General features: G+C 39.3%; 1 protein-coding gene across 6 annotated transcripts in view; it reads right to left on the bottom strand.

Annotated features, from left to right (window-relative positions):
• The window catches only part of PSD3 (pleckstrin and Sec7 domain containing 3), a 461,071-nt gene that overhangs the window by 170,533 nt on the left and 273,685 nt on the right, over positions 1 to 16,853 (bottom strand). For all 6 annotated transcript variants that reach the window (XR_013998104.1, XR_013998105.1, XM_081127019.1 and 3 more), the window contains one exon: positions 10,922 to 11,011. Coding sequence is in view for 4 of the 6 variants with exons in the window: in XM_081127019.1 (XP_080983145.1) it covers positions 10,922 to 11,011 (90 nt within the window). In the remaining 2 variants the exon portion in view is untranslated. The remainder of the gene's footprint in view (positions 1 to 10,921; positions 11,012 to 16,853) is intronic.

The following is a 16,853-nucleotide window of genomic DNA, read 5'->3' as shown; positions in this document are numbered from 1 at the left end:
TTAAATCCCTAGTTGTAGGACTTCATTCAGCTAGGTGTCAGGCGGTTCTGAATGATGGTTGTTCTATAGTTTAGTTGTAATTCTGATGTGGTTGTGGGAGGATGCAAGTACTGAATTTACCTACCCAAACTCTTCAAAGATGTCTTTTTGCTTAAGTCTACAACATATGGCTAACAACTGGAAATGCAAATAATAACCCCTCGAGGTGATATTCTGGGTACACAGATTGACCTCTGACTTATGTTTCTGGAAGTGAAAGAAAAGGAAGAGTGACAAGCTGTCTATGTTGCATTCTCAGGAATAATTGCTTCTAGAATTAAGCAACCTCCCGGTGAAATGGCTTGTGCCAGGAGTAAGCACTGACGTCCTTTGGTGGTCGTCGAATGGCGTGGGCTGGAATGGACATAGTATTTTTTTTAAATCTGGGAAAGAATGTGAAGGTAGCGAATTCTCAACAGGTGACCGGGTGAGACAAGTACGAAGAGCCACAGGACCGTGCGCCTGCACCGAGCACGAGGCCGCGTCAGGAGGAGGCGCGCGGCCTGCAGCATCCCGGGGCCTGGGCAGACGTGCTCCCTGGTGCTTCTGGGAAAGCACCATTGCAGCACAAAACTACACTGCTCCTGTGGAAGTCTGAGGGGAGGGCAAATAAAGCGAAAAGAAATATAAAGCTCTAATTTGGGGGCACAGACATGAATTATTCTATATTAGCAGATTTTCCGATTGAAGCTAATTTGTTTAAATGCCAAAATCTTGATAAAATAGTTTTGTTGGCAATCTTTCCAAACCTATTTCACACTCCCTGTCTCCTTAATCAAACTAAGTAAACATAATGTAACATTTTTGATGACTCATTAAGTACATCCATTACTCTGCTGTGCGATAATAGCCATTCCCTGAGAAGCTACTGACTACACAGATTTGCCTGTCTTTGTCAAAACAGCCCCCGCTGTTTGGTTTGGAGACTCAGTGTCTCTCTTTTTTAAAAAAAAATATATCTTTATTGATTTCAGAGCGAGGAAAGGAGAGGAGGGGAGAGAGAGAGAGAGAAATATCAATGATGAGAGAGTCACTGATCGAGCCTGCAACCTGGGCATATGCCCTGACTGGGAATCGAACCCCGATCGCCTGGGTCCTAGGTCGACGCTCAACACGCCCGGCCCGAGGACCCAGTGTCTCTTAAGGTTACATTTCCTCTACATCTCATTATCAAATCACTTCTTGCTAACGTCCATACAGCTGACTAACAGCACTCCCCCAACTTCGTCCTTCTAATTCATGACTAACTGGGAACATAACTGTTCTTCAAAGTAATTGATCTAAAATAGCTAGATTTAAAAATTTAGTCACAACCGAAATGCTTGTTTTTAATTAAATTTGTTAGAAAAATCCATTGGATGCGGCTACTGCCTTGTTAATGAAGAACTGCTCAGAGAGGACCAGTGGCAGGCTCCGGGCCCAGTCCCCAGTTTGGAGCAGTTGCTTGTATATTGGTATTTACCTGTGTCTACGTGGCCCTTTGAATAGTCCAGGGGAAGAGATTGGGCCAAAATTTTGAAGTAAAAATTGTGGTTATTAAAAATAGGCCATAAATGAGGGATGGAATAAAATTTGTAAGGTTATACAAACCCTGTAATACCCATTTATTCTGGTGCACAGAGTTATTTTTATGTGTTTTCAACTTTTCCAGACTTTTTTTAGACAAATCACCTTTACATAAGTGAAGCATTAATACAATTACAAAGCAACTGTTTTCCTTTATAGATTTCTTTTACTGTATAGCTAGATGCAGATGCCTGTAAATTAAAATTTGTTTCTGTGTATCCTCAATGGATAGGTAAACACTGTGTTTAGGAAGGAACATTTGCTATGATAGCTCATTTGCCGTTGGATTGTAGGCCTGTTAAAACCAGTGCATTGCTCCTGAGGCACCACCCCCATCCCCAATGGTATATCATACCCAAGGATGACAGTTTAAATTCACAATGTGACCCATTACATTCACGTCAATATTCCATGCTCATGCTTGAGCGGTAGGAGCAGCAAATTTGATGGACTAGGCTACGACATTTAAAAAATGATGCAAACACACAAACATTCTAACTTCTACGGATGCGTGTGAATATAAATTCTGTAGCACTTCTTCATGATCAAATTAAAAACAGAATCGATCTAGGAATTATTAATATTCCATTACAGTACACTTAATGATTACTACCTCCCCATGTCAAACTTGTATTCTTTTTTTGTTAAAAATTTGTTTGTACACTTTAAGCAGCATCTGCTCTGTCAAAATGTCCCAACAGACTTCTTTTTGATAGATATTTTTTTAAAGAATGAACATGATTTGTGGGTCTTCAGCGACTTCAAAGTATTATCCTCATTATTGTCACCATTTTTCATTCAAGCTCTGAACCATACCCAAGGGAGCATCATTAGTCTGTCCAGGACGAGCACGTCACTGGAAGCACCAGCACGCTTCCAGATTCCCACGGGGAAAGCAGAAACGCACCACAAACCTCTGCTCACAACTCAGCTGGATTCATTTCACTGAAAAAAGCAATATTCCATATTTTAAGCTAGAACCTTTAAAGCTTTCTCTTTAAAAGCTTGCGAACATAGCTTCTCTCTTAAAAGGCTCTCCTGCTTATACCAGGATGAGCATCCAAGTCCTTTCCTCCCTAGATACTGTTGCTACCAGGTTTCCATGACCTCCTCTGACAGAGCTCACCTCCTCTAGGCAACAGTTGACGCTCTTTTTTTAGCTACACTTACATACCACCCATAAGTTCCTATTTTCAACTACATACTCCGAATAAAACTCAGATCAAGTATTTTTGAGAATTCACTGAGGCTTTTCACTTATAAGAAATTCAGACTTGCCCTGGCCGGATGGCTCAGTTGGTTACCCGGGGAGCTCGTCCCAGTACGCCAAGTTTGTGGGTTGGACCCCTGGTCAGGGCACATGCAAGTATCAACCAATGGATGCATAAATAAGTGGGACAATAAATTGATGTTTCTCTCTCTCTCTTTAAAATCAATTAAAATAATAATAAAAAGTTCAGTTTTTTTTCACACTGGGCCTGCTTCTTTCTCATGTAACTTTTTGGGAGTAATCCTTTGAGAATGCTGCTGCAGCCAAGGTAATTTTCTTTGACTTAAATCTGAACTTTCACTATTAAATACACTTCTGTATCTAAATCAATATATAAAATATGAAAGTTAAAGCTTGAGAGATATTTTAAAAAAACTTGAGAGATATGACTTGAGTTTACAAAGAAATAAGTAATGTTAAGAACGCTTCCAGTACTTAGATGGAAAAGATCCTTAAAGATCATCTATAGAATGTTTGCAACCTCTTCTTAGCCTTGGAATATTCTGCTCAAAAGACATTACTGCATGAGTAAGTTTGAGCACAACAGACAAACAGAGCAAGTAGTTCTGGTCTAGGTGGGAAGGGGTGACAGGGAAGGGTGGGCACTGGGTACTGTGGGCCACAGAAGCCTGAACTGAAAGCCTGGAAGTTATGATGGCACAGCCCAAGTATCTTATTTTAAAAATTAAGGCACCAAGAGGTGGAATTATCACCCAGAGGCTCTATCAATAGTCACCAGCAGCACCAAGACAACCTGAGGGCTGAACAGAAACCAGAGGCAGTGCTAAGCAAGCAAGCTAACATTGGGCTCACTGGAATGCGTTCTAGAGGACACAATGCCGGCCACCGAACACTGATCATCGTATTAATCTTCATAGTGACTCTTAGAGGAAGGTCTTCTTATCCATATATACATGAGAAAACAAAAGTGAAGTTGCCTGGCCAAGGTAAAATATCGAGCTTGCTTTCCAGATCTGCCACTACTCACTTCACACAGCCACAAAGCCCTCCGTTACATTTGGTCTCACAGATCAAACATTAACTCAGAAGAAACAATTAGGGTTTGCCTACTTTTTATTGCTCTTCCACTCCATGTAGTTTAGAGGTGATAGAGGAAGGGACAGAGAGGCAATCTGGGAAAACAATTTTGCAAAAGAAACTTTAATGCTAAGCGCAAAATAATTCCATAAATATATTTCCCTCAGTATGGTCACCACCCACATCCAAGCCACCACTCCTTTCCCGTGGACAGTTGCAACCATCTTTTCCATTTCTACTCCCACTTCCTTCCAAATAATTCTCCACAACATCCGGAGTAATTGGAATAATTTTTTTAATAAACAGATTCACGTGACTTTCCAGCTTTCAAGTCTTGACAATAACTCATTCCCATTGCCTTTTTCTCAATACACTATTGTCTTTAATGCTGCTACACAGTTATATGTATGTAAGCTGTTGATCATGACATTCAGTGCTTTGAAAGAGTAGTAAAATTTCATTAACCTAATTTTTATGGGATATATAAGTCTCTGGCTGAATGGAGAGAAACTGCCCCATTTGTTTTTTTTTTAAGTGGACCTTTTTTCATTAAAAGTTTTATTGAGATAATTGTAGATTCACATGCAGTTTGTAAGAAATTATAGATTTCTCACACCTTTTACCCAGTTTACTCCAGCAATAACACTTGAAAAACTATAGTGCAATGTCACAACCAAAATATTGATAGTGATAAAACCCATTCTTGTTCAGATTTCCCATTGTCCCACTGATAATGCTGGAAGCAAAGATGAAAGAAGAGAGAGCAAAAATAGAGGAGAATGTTTTAAGGTCAGCCTTTTGGTAGAAAGAAAAGTAGGGGAATTGTCAGTGTTAAATTTCCAGTCTTCTCCCTGGCTGAAAGGGTCCAATTAGGCAAACGGAGCTCAGAGAGGCAGCTCTGCTCTCTCTTTTTTAGAAGAATCCTTACAGCTCTTGCTATCACCATGTAAACAAGACTGTTTTGGAGTTTGAGCTTATAAAAAATCACTTACCTCTAACTCTTTAATGGCTGATTGATATTTTTTTTTGCTTTCTTTCTTTTTCTTTTTATTGTTCAAAATATTACAGATGTCCACTTTTTCCCCATTGATCCCTTCCACCCTGCACCCACTCCCCACTGCAGGCCACACTATTGTCTGTGTCCATGGGTTGTGCATATATGCATATAAATTCTTTAGTTAATCTCCCCCACCCCCACCTTCCCTCTGAGATTTGTCAGTCCATGCTTCCATGACACTGAATCTATTCTGTTCATCAGTTTATTAAGTTCTTTAGATTCCACATATAAGTGAGATCATGTAGCACTTGTCTTTCTCTGACTGGCTTATTTCGCTTAGCACAATACTCTCCAGGTCCACCCATGCTGTCCCAAAGGGTACAAGATTCTTCTTCTTTACAGCTGCGTAGTATTCCCTGGTGTAAATGTCCCACAGCTTTTTTATCCACTCATCTACTGATGGGCACTTGGGCTGTTTCCAGATCTTAGCTATTGTAAATTGTGCTGCTATGAACATAGGGGTGCATATATTCTTTCCGATTAGTGTTTCGGGATTCTTAGGATATATTTCTATAAGTGGGATCACTGGGTCAAAAGGCAGCTCCATTTTTAATTTTTTGAGGAACCTCCATACTGTTTTCCATAGTGGCTGCACCAGTCTGCATTCCCACCTTTGCTTACTCTTATATCCAACTGTAATACATTAAAAAAGACTAATGGTTATGAACCTGCATAATATAATGTTGTATTTCCTACTTATGTTTCTTCCTTGCCCAACAAGACACATTAATCTTTATTTAAAATGTGTTTTTCTTTGTTGACCTTTTGAGTCTGTGTGAATGCTCCCATCCTCGCTAATTTCTCCATTCTTCTCATAAATTATTTTCCCCTAAATATACCAAATGAAAAAACTGCAATTAAAACAAAACATACAATGCTTTCAGTCAAGTACATATATTAAGGAATGGATGCAGGCAATCTATATATTCTTAGAAACTTCTTTTTCAAAGAACCTCACCTAAATTCTGTGCTTTGGGAACACAAAGGCAAACAAATGCATCTGAATAAGAACTTTTATTGGGATTCTACCCAATAGAATATGTAACAATTTAATTCACTGCTATTTATCATTCCATTAATGGAATAAAGGATGCAAATTCCACTAAGCCAGGCATACTGATTTCCATTTCTTCAATTTGTATGTCACTCTCCCCTACAGCCCCTCTCTCACACACACACTCCCTCTCTCACTGTCTCTCTTCACCATTAACTACAAACCTGAGAAAGTGAAAAAACTTTTGATTTTCCCTTGACTGCAAGCTAATTTCAAAGTTAATAAATTCCCAAGTGAAGGACATAGCAGCAAGCAATTTCTACTAAAGAAATCAAATTTATGAAGAGTATTGTAAAGTCAAACATCTAATCATAAGCCTGAAAGGGAGGCGTGTTATTGACTTGCCCAAGCAAGATTTATTTACCTTGCTTTTTAATGATTTCTAGCGAGACTCCCTTTTAACTGGAATTATTCTTAAGGCTATCTGTATATTTAGATTTAGAAGGAGGTATGTTTTAAAACCCTCTGCACATCGCATTGTTTTGTTTTTTAGTTACATTAGAATCATTCTGAAAGTCTTCGGTGTTTTGTTTGTTGTTTTTGTCCTTTCTATCATTAAGATGATACAAATATTCTTAAATTAGAGATTATTTAGCTAATTTTTTTTCTAATTCCCCCAGCACCTACTGAATTCAACTGTTGCTCAAGAAAATAAAGACCTAACTAGGAGTAGGATATAAACATTAAGAAGAACATTATTTGAGTATGAAATGGCAGGTGGCAATAAGAAAACTGGGATAATAATTAGGGTTTTGTGTTTCACTGTCAAAATCTTCAGTCTGGATGTTCCTCAAAACGTAATTATTGTGCAGCCAATAACTGACCTTCCACCCTGTATGTTCCTATCCATTTTTCACTGGCTCCTATTCTCTTATTTCATATTGTTTCTTCCCTTCTTTCGTGTAAACATACTTTGAAATGGTTATTTCCCCTCTAAATATTTAAATAACTGGTGGCATTACCCAAAGTCCCTGAGTCTCTCCATTATTACATTATATGTAATAAGAAATGGAGGATTATCCACCACCACAATTAGAAATGGAAAGGAGACTGACTGACGATAAAAATGTAGCTTTTCTGTTAAAACCAAGGATAGAGGTTCCTAGGAAACTCAGAAGAAATAAAACTTAGGGAATTGGGAAGGCAAAGGAGCAAGGTACTCCTTGGAGCATGACACAGAGGAACATTCAGGACAATTTTTAAGGCTTATTCTACAAAGAGCTTCAGGATTGTCCGTCTGATGACATGCCAACACTGTCGCTAGTTCCTTGGTATCCGCCCTGACAGGACAGGGTGGAAGAGATCCCCAGGCCAGCACAGTCAAGAGTCTGCAACAGCTGCTGAGTCAAGGCTGAAATACCAACAGCCCGTGGTCCTGAGCTTTCTGACCTCGGACCCCATCTGGGGAAAACCCAGGAGAGCCGGGAGACATCCAGCAACGCTTCTCTTACCAGGGAGTTCTAGTCACTTCAGATAACTCACATCTCCATTATATCCCAGGGTCGTCTTGGGGTCTTTAAAGAGTACAAGAGCCAATTTGCTCCCTCAAAGGTTCTTTAAGAGTCCAAGACTAGTTTAAAACCAAACTCTCCACAGTACCTCCACATTTGCAGCATCGAAGATCCAAACCAAATATAAGACAGCAAAACACAGCGAGAGGGACAGGCCCAGGGGAGCCTGTTGTTAACAAGGTAAAAGGCAAGCAAACTACAGGGGTAACCAAGGTTCATTTTCAGGCGCCTATACAACGTTAACACTGACTTTATGAAACAAATGCCTCTTGCGGAGGATTCTGATGGCTACCCTTTGGAACCAACTAGTCTTTGGAAAAAAAGAAAGCCATAAATGACGGGTTAAAAAATCTCACTACAAAGGGAGGAAATGCTCAAGATCAAGGTCTCAGATGGTTCATTTAAAATAATATGTTTTTATTTTAGAGAGAGGGGAAGGGGGAGGGAGAGACGGAAACATCGATTGGCTGCCTCTTGCATGCCCCCTACTGGGGAATGAGCTAGAAACCCAGGCATGTGCCCTGAATGGGAATTGAACCCGTGACCTCTTGCTACACGGGTTGATGCTCAACCACTGTGCCACACCGGCCGGGCTCAGATGGTTCATTTCAAAGGGCAAGAGAATGTGTGTGTTTAGGCTAAATAGAGATGGGGGCAGGGGTCTTGTCTAATGACACTAATCACACTTGACCCTAGGAGTTGTAAAACATCTTAGGTTCAAATACTGAGGAAGGGATGGAGTCCCTTTCTAGTCCAGTTTGAGCTAGGTAAAGAATACAATAGGACTAAAGAAAAAGTTATAATTACTCACGCTAGATGGGCTAAAGTAATAAGGTCAATATGTAACAATAAAAGCCTCAGTTCAATCCAGGTAACATTAGCGTTTTACCTCATAAACTAATGTACAGGTATATAATTTTTTAAGTTGGGGTGGGGGTGGAAGAAGAAAGGGGTTACCCGGAACCTGTGAGATGATACCATTTTTGTGTTTAACTGTACACATATGTCTGTCTGTCTGTGTGTCATGTGTATAATCACATTTTCCCCAACATTCAAGTTAATATTCCACCCAATAATTAATTTCAGCAGGGAACCAAGAGATAGCTATCGAGAGAGAGAGAGAGAGAGAGAGAGACTAAAAGAAAAACAGACGAAAGAAATACAGAGAAACAGAGGGAGAAAGGGAAGGGAAGGGAAGGGAGGAGGGAGGAGGGGGAGGAAAGGGAAGGGAAAAGAAAAAGCCACGTAGAAGAGCGAAATAAAACAAAAATGTTTGTAGAAAACCTTTTCTTGCTGAAATCTGCAGTAAAATCCAGATTCCTATGAAAATGCAAAGCTCATCTTGGGTCAGTGAGCAGCTGAGCTTTGCTATGAAAGGAAATCAATATTTTAGTTGACAATTGCCATGCTAAACACCAGTCGTTTTCCGGTGCCACTTGGCTGTCATCTTCCCAGAGTAAATAAAGAAGAGTCTAACGCATATTCCCTCCCCTGGGGTTTGTGAACATGACCGCAACTGCACAACCGCAACAAATCAGCCAGCACATTCCGGGCGGCGGGAATCCAGGACACACGCCTGCCCGGGGAGCAGCGGCGCCGGGCGGCCGGTGGCCGCGGCCGGTGTCAGCCGGCCCAGCCCGCATCCGCATCCCCGCCGCGCAACAATTTCCCAGCCGTGAAAAATGCTCCTGTCAATTCCATTTCTGACATAACTGGATAAAAGCCTCACGAATGCCCCCTTAGAAAGACTCCATTATTTTCCACGCAAATCCAGCCAGACTGAAAACAGACTCATTAACCTGTGTCCACAGCACAGCTTCAGTGACTGTGCAGACCCTACTGATCACGTCACAGGGTGTCACACTCTAGTCCCTTTTACTTCCCATTCCCATTTGGAATTGGAGCTTCAGAAAAGGCAGCATTTGCTCTATAAACAACCAACTTAAAAAAAATACCTTCCTTCACAGATTGGTGGTCACCAGGGGCAAGAGGTGGGGGATTGGGCAAAGTGGGTAACGGAGGTCAAGGTACAAACTCCCAGTTATAAAATAAGTCGGGGGGACAACGTACAGCATGGCGAGTGTAGTTAATAACACCGTATTGCATTTTTAAAAGTTGCTGAGGGTATATCTCAAAAGTTCTCACCACAGGGAAAAAATATTCTGTAACTATGAACAGTGACAGACGTTTAACTAGACTTATTGTCACCATTTTGCAATATGTACAAAGAGGAAATCCTTATGTCGTACACCTGAAATGAATATAATGTTGCATGTCAGTTATATACACCTCAATAAACATGCCTTCCTTATATAGTAAACTGGAGCTACTTTCCTTCCTGTTTTTTTCATAATGTAATTTTTAACAAGCTGCAATTAAAGTCAGAAAGACTAACAATCTCATTGTACCATATTTTTATAGCTCCGTTCACTTTCCACAGTATACATGCCTTTCCAAATATTACAGAGCTCTATTCTATATATTTTATATAGTTTAAAAGTCACATAAAACATAATAAAGGACTTATCTTTTAACTGGTACATTTCCATATTACGCATGATTCAAATATGTCACCCTTCTTAGCGAATTCATTCAAAGGGACTGATTTCAAAAGAAATCTACAGGTGTACAAAGCTTTTAAAAAGAAGGCTAGAAACAAACAGAACTCTGTAAAAATCACATTCCCAACATACACATTTTATCCTGAACTTCTAAAACAGTCACATCCATGATCAATCACTACGTTGCATTTGATCAAACACACATCTCATTTACGCTGCTGTAGAATGTCATGAATTTCAAATGGTCTCCCTGAAAACAATCTGATAAGGAAAAACACTCTGACGGTTATCAATAGAAAGGCCGAGTACAAACAATTCAGGCATTCTATGATTACTCAGACTTAATTCAATCTATTTCCAGAGACAACCTGAGTGGCTCTGTGACTAGGGACTGAACACAGTCTAAACTGCTTCCAATACACTCTGCAAATGCTTTCTGTTTCCACAGTGAATATACCTTTGTGACCGGCCTCAAGTTCTGACGGTCTACTTACAAATAAATCAAGAACTGCCCAGCAACTATCTGTATGACCAATTATTCCAAATCTACTTATTATCTCTGTATTATCAATTATAATCAATAACTATAATGTGGACTTTTAGGATCTATTAATTGAAGGGTACTTTGCAGTCTGATGCATCAAGGACAAGGCCCAATGGAAACATCAACAGTAAAACCAAAAGCAAAAAACAAAATATTTATGCGATCCTTAGGCTATTTTGGATAGAAATACACACACACACACACACACACACACACATACATATGTATGTATGTGTGTATGAACATAAGTATAGTTTAAAAACCAGTATTTCAATGCTTACTTTCAGCAGATCCTTGGAGAAATCACCACCCTCATTGACCCCTTGGAGGTTTGCAATGAACTCCTGGCAGGTCATCTTCTTTCCAATATTCTGGAATAGAGGCAAATAATACATCATAATGACACATATGAAATTAAGATTCTTAAAAATGTGATTAAGCAATAGAAGATTAATTTGGTTTTACAAAACATGAACACACACACATACCCCAACATATGTATATATAAACATATAATACAAATTTATATGAGTAAGAAAAAGATGGTTTTTATGCTTTTAAAACTGTCATTAAAATAAATAGCAAAATTATGCCAAACCTTTATTTTAACGTAAGGGAAAAAATCCATGCTACATTTACATAAATAATATATAATGTAGTTTTTAGTGAAAAACATGGATAAAAATGACATTTAAAAAAATATATGTTTTTATTGATTTTAGAGAGAGAGGAAGGGAGCGGAGGGGAGGGGGGAGAGAGAGAAACATTGATGTGAGAAATGACTATCAGCTGCCTCCTGCACGCCTCCCACCAGGGATCAAGCCCACAACCCAGGCATGTGCCCTGACTGGGAATCAACACGCGACCTTTTGGTGTCTGGGATGGCTGACGCTCAACCAACTGAGCCACACGGGCCAGGGCAAAAATGACATTTTGAGCTGAACTCTGATAGCTACTTATTGCCTTTTTATTTGTATTTCCTACGTACTGTCAAGAACTATGAAAGATCTGAAATTTTAGCCTACTTTCAAGCTAACAAGTTAGTCTGTCACAATCTCACGAATGCTGGCAGGAAAAGTAACACTCCTGGGTCAGAGGCCCATGGATTTATTACAATAGAAGTAGCCAGAATATTAGCGTTTTCTTGCTGCAGAGCAACCTGAGGAGGGCCAGCTGACACCCGCACATGCAGTGGGCTGAGACGTAGGAAAGGATCTCTGAGCTTGGGGAACCCGGGTCTTTGTAATGGGCTGTAAGCATGTCTACCCCTTTGCTCTAAAGGGAGAAACCAGCTCTTCTCTTCCAAAGCTATAAGCAAACCTACCACTGGCTTTGGAGTCACTCTATCTTCCATAGCTGCTCACTACAGAAATAATCTTGAAAAAAACCAGACCAGGACAAAGGCAACCAAAGCTTCTGTTCACCAAATGAAAAGCAAGAGTCTCATGGCGAACTGTCTTCAAACACAATTCCCAGCTGATTTAACGAAAAGCTTAACAACAACAAGATCACATTAATATTTAAATGTAATTAGAAAACCTAAAATACGAAAAGCGAAAAGAAACAAATAGGCTGACTGAGAAACTAATAAAAACACTACAACAGAGCATCGCCTCCTATGTCACCTCCAGTCAGCTGGTAAAAGCTGCCAGTTGTGGAGGACCTGGAGGTTCGACCTGGGCACCCAGAGAAACCTGTCCCGAGTGCAGGAGGGGTCAGGGCCCAAGCGGCCAGGTGACCCTCAGCACCGGCACGGCGACCCTGGCAGACACGCTGCCCCGCGAGGCGACGGCTCGTAAAAGACGGAGACGGGTGGGAGCGGCCGCGGGCCGGGCAGTGCGCGCCTGAGGACGGGATTTACCAGCGATGCGGCCCCGGGGGCTGTGAGTTGCTGCTTTGTCATTTGGAAACGCTGTCCCCTCACTATGATCTTTAGGATCTAACGAAAGACTATTTTTTTAATATCGATAGTTAATGTCCACATCAGAAATTCTTTTTATGTTTTAATCAAACTTACAATAAAAAATTTAGAGAACTAGTATACTAGTTTTTTCAAAATTCTTTGGGAAGATTCATTAGCAATATGTTTAAACATCACTGAGTCAAAAATGCTGTTTTAGGACACTATGCATGTCTATTGTAAGGTGTGAATGAAACTTTCATCATTTAATTATCAAGAACTGTTATTTTTTTAACATTTAAAAAAAATGATAAAATCCCGTTATTTTGGTTTATAAAATCATACTTCGTAATGTCACCCCAATAGATTCAATTTAAAAAACTGAAAAATATATAATGAAATGAGAGAAAAAATTATTCCCCTCTTTTCAAAATGTGTCTCATTATTGTCCTCATCTAACTGGATTGACTGTAACTTCAAGGGCGATGTTAATTAAACACTGTATTTAACATTGTCCAGAGCCAGCTGCTTTTTCCCCTGACATCAGAGAGATTTAATTCAAAAAATAAAAACTAAATTCAGATTTACTTTATTTGCTTATTTGGCATTGCCTTTTGTATACTTTCACAGTCCCCATACCATTGCCTACATTAGTATAAAGATGCCAATTTGACTCACTTGGACTTTGAAACAGCAGAAACAATTGGGGAGGGGATGGACGTGTAAATCCAGACCAAGAAGTGACAATTCCAAGCCTTTCGGTCCTCACAGGAAGAAAGCCTCAGTGCAACCCCCAACAATGTGTCCCAGCCTGCCTGACCAGTGCAGGGAATAAAGACAACCAAGATGCATGACTTTCTCTGGGTCAAAGGTGCCCAACAACTTCTGAAATACTTTATTAACTGAGGCTTTTTACATCTGCTGTTTATTACCCTTCTCTGACTCACTGGTCATTTTTCTAGGTACGGTTTAGGAACAAAAGAGCAAAGGGTCAGATTAGTCCATTTTGTGTCTCACTGACAAAATATGTTTAAATGCTCCCTGAGTTTTATACCATTTTTATTACAGACTAAAAATGAAGTCTTTGTTATTAAGAAACACTCTTTATGATAGCTGGATTTTTTTTCTGCTGGTTATACCAAACTGTATCACTTATCATGAAATGCAATTATTCAAACAAACACTGTCCGCTGGACAAAGCTAACTCTAATCACTGACTTTGTATTTCAATGATTCATAGGGAACACAGAGAAGCTCACACAGTCATGATTCTATTCATTCTCTTCCCAAACAGATTCATAACTTTGGCAAAAAGTAGACCTGCTCTGAAATAAATGCTGGCCAGCTGCCTGCCAAGGCAGAGCTTTCACAGTACTTTCTTATATCCTGAATTCCTTCCCACTGAAAGAATGAAGCATGGAGATTTGGAAAGGCCTTCTCGTGCACCGAGAGGCACAGAAATCAACGCTTCAAATCAATGCAACAGTTCTAATCAAATCTCAGATGCTTAATGAAAATGAATCTCTGGAGCATTACCTTTCAAATCAAATGAAAATGAATCTCTAGGTCTTTACCTTTAAAATCAGGAGGCACTTTAAATTAAACCTAAAAAGATAATATATAAAACGGAAAATCCACAAAAATAATTATATTTGAAATTCTAAAATACCAGGCAGGCCCAAGTGTTAAATATTTGGTCAAATAAGGTACCGTCTTTAATGAGAGAAAATATTAATTAAAAAGTAAAATTGTCCTGTGCACTGAAGGGTTGCTGGTTTGATTCCCAGTCAGGGCACATTCAGGGAGCTCATGGAGGGCAACCAATAGATTTTTCTCTCACATCAATGTTTCTCTCTCTCTCACCCCTTCCTCTAAGCATGTCCTCCAGTGAAGATTTAAAAAAAAGAGAAAATTTAAAAACCCCAGAATGAGAGTTCATATCCCGAGACAAACTTAACACTATTCTCCAAAATAATTATATTACCATTATCAAATATATTTTCAATACAAAGTGCTGTTTTCTCCCTTTGTATTCTTTTAAAGATACATTAAATGTCTTTTAGAGAGAAATTCTTTGGAGGATTTATCATTTCTGAAAAACTTAAGATGTTTTAACACGTTCCCATTTAGAATGTTAAGTAAAAGGCTCATCGGCTCATCTTCAGCCATACCCTACCATGTTTGGGGGAGGGGACAGGAGGCTTCATGGACAAGGGCAGGAGTCTGGAAGAGACAAATTCTATAAATTTCTGTAAATGACCAGATAGGAAATATTTTAGGTTTTACATGCCACAAGGTCCCTGTTACAACTACTCAACACTGTCAGTTTGGTATGAAGATGTTAACAAACAGGTATGGCTGTGTTCCAATAGGACCTGAATTGCTTGATTTTTGCCTGTAGGTCATACCTTACCAACCCCCGATCGAAAATAAAACTAGAAGGAAGTGGCACTGTTACTGAGGAAAGCATCACGAGCAAGCATACAAATAGGCTAGGCATCCTGATGTATTCTGTGCCTTAATTTCAGATTTCTTCTTTGTTAAAGTTATGGCATTTTTTCCCCACCCCAGCAGATAATCAGCTCCTAACTTCAGTGGTAACAACGAGAGCAAAGGGAGAAAGTTAAGATGGAGAGTTTCATTCTTAACAGAGTCATCTAGAAATCATCCAAGCTACCCTCCAAAACTCAGCAAGTGTGACCAAGTCTTTGAGCATGCCTTCCCCGACAGCTGGGGAAATGGCACCTTCTACAAGCCCCAGCCAAGACTTAAGCTACACTCAGTCCTAAGGAAAAGCTGGTAATAGGCCAGCTGTCAAGTATTCACCGGGAAAGCACGTATTCTGACCTAGAGGTTAAAGAATTAGGCAAAATGGTCCTAAAATTTCTCATTTTTAATAGTATAAAATCCAGAAGCTTTATGGAAAAGATGCTTTTGGAGAAACCAAAGCTCTCATGATCCATTGCTAAAATCTGGCTTCCTCAACCTTGGGATATTAAAAACACAGTCAGCATATTCTCCCACATGATAATCCCACCTCCTCCAACATGTTACAATAAATGGTGAAAACGCATACTACTGATGTGTCAATTAAGTTCTGAAGCTCTGCTGAAGCTCCTATTTTTCCTTTGTTTCAAACAAGTTTAATTGTGTTACACTGCCCTCTGGTGTCCATTTTTTTATATGCATGATTCGCGGGTAAAGTAGGATCCTTAGTAAATTTCCAAACCCAGAAGCTACAGCTGTGATGTTCAAAGTGTTCTTTCATGAACCCAATCGCAGAGCTAATGTTAGTGTCACAAGTACAACCTTTATGGATATCTGAAATATTACTGAGCTTTTTTCTGCCACTTGTGTAATACATTGCCATTGAAAGAGGAACCGCAAGGGGTATCAGGAAAAATACGGCAACTGAAAATAATATTGTGATACAGTGGTTCTCAAAGTATGGTTCAGGGATCCTGATTAGGGTGTCCAGGAGGTCAAACTTATTTTTATAATAATACTAAAAACATTTTTTCACTCTCTCACACAAGTTATAGGAAAGTTTTCTAGAAACTACATAATTTGTGCTATGTCGCAACAGACTAAATGCAGAAGCAGAAAATCTAGCTGTCTTCTATTAAGCCAAATGTAAAAGAGATTTGCAAAACACTTTAAATGGTATTTCCTTCACTAATTCTTTTTGTGGTTATAATTATTGTTCACAAAAAGTATGCTATTCATTTAATGGGTTTATTAATGCTATTTTTAAAAATTTAATAAATATTTTAAAATCTTACCCATTTTAGTTTCTAATATGGTAAGTATTTTTAAAATATTAAAAATATTTTTAAAAGACCTTTGGGGTCCTCAAAAAATTTTAAGAGTACAAAGGAATGCTGACACCATAAAGTTAGAGAAGCATCGCAGTAGCAGATTCTATCACAACTTCTTAGAAAGTATTTCCTGTAAAATCTGAGAAGATAAAAGACACTGACCTCATTATCAAATTACAAAGACTAAACTCCACTTTTAACCTGATTGTCATAGAAGGACAGGCGTTAAATTAACTAATGGGATTAGAGGTCAAAGGCTTTAATCACCTTCTGACTTACTAGAGTCTCACCTGCTTTCCTTTATTGCTTTCTACTCATTAGCTGTGCACAGGAAACATCTGTAATGGTCGGAAGGAGACGGGATGTGGTACCTGAATAATGTATAAATTAGATACTCTGAGGCCCTAATGAGCACCATTGACTCAACTGATAAAAGCTATCAGTGCTGTGGTTTCCATTATGCATGAACCTATTCTTAAAAAATCAGAACTACCA

Source organism: Miniopterus schreibersii, assembly GCF_964146895.1.
Source record: "Miniopterus schreibersii genome assembly, chromosome: 2".
Lineage (NCBI taxonomy): Eukaryota > Metazoa > Chordata > Mammalia > Chiroptera > Miniopteridae > Miniopterus > Miniopterus schreibersii.
This window is presented reverse-complemented; position numbering and strand designations above follow the sequence as displayed.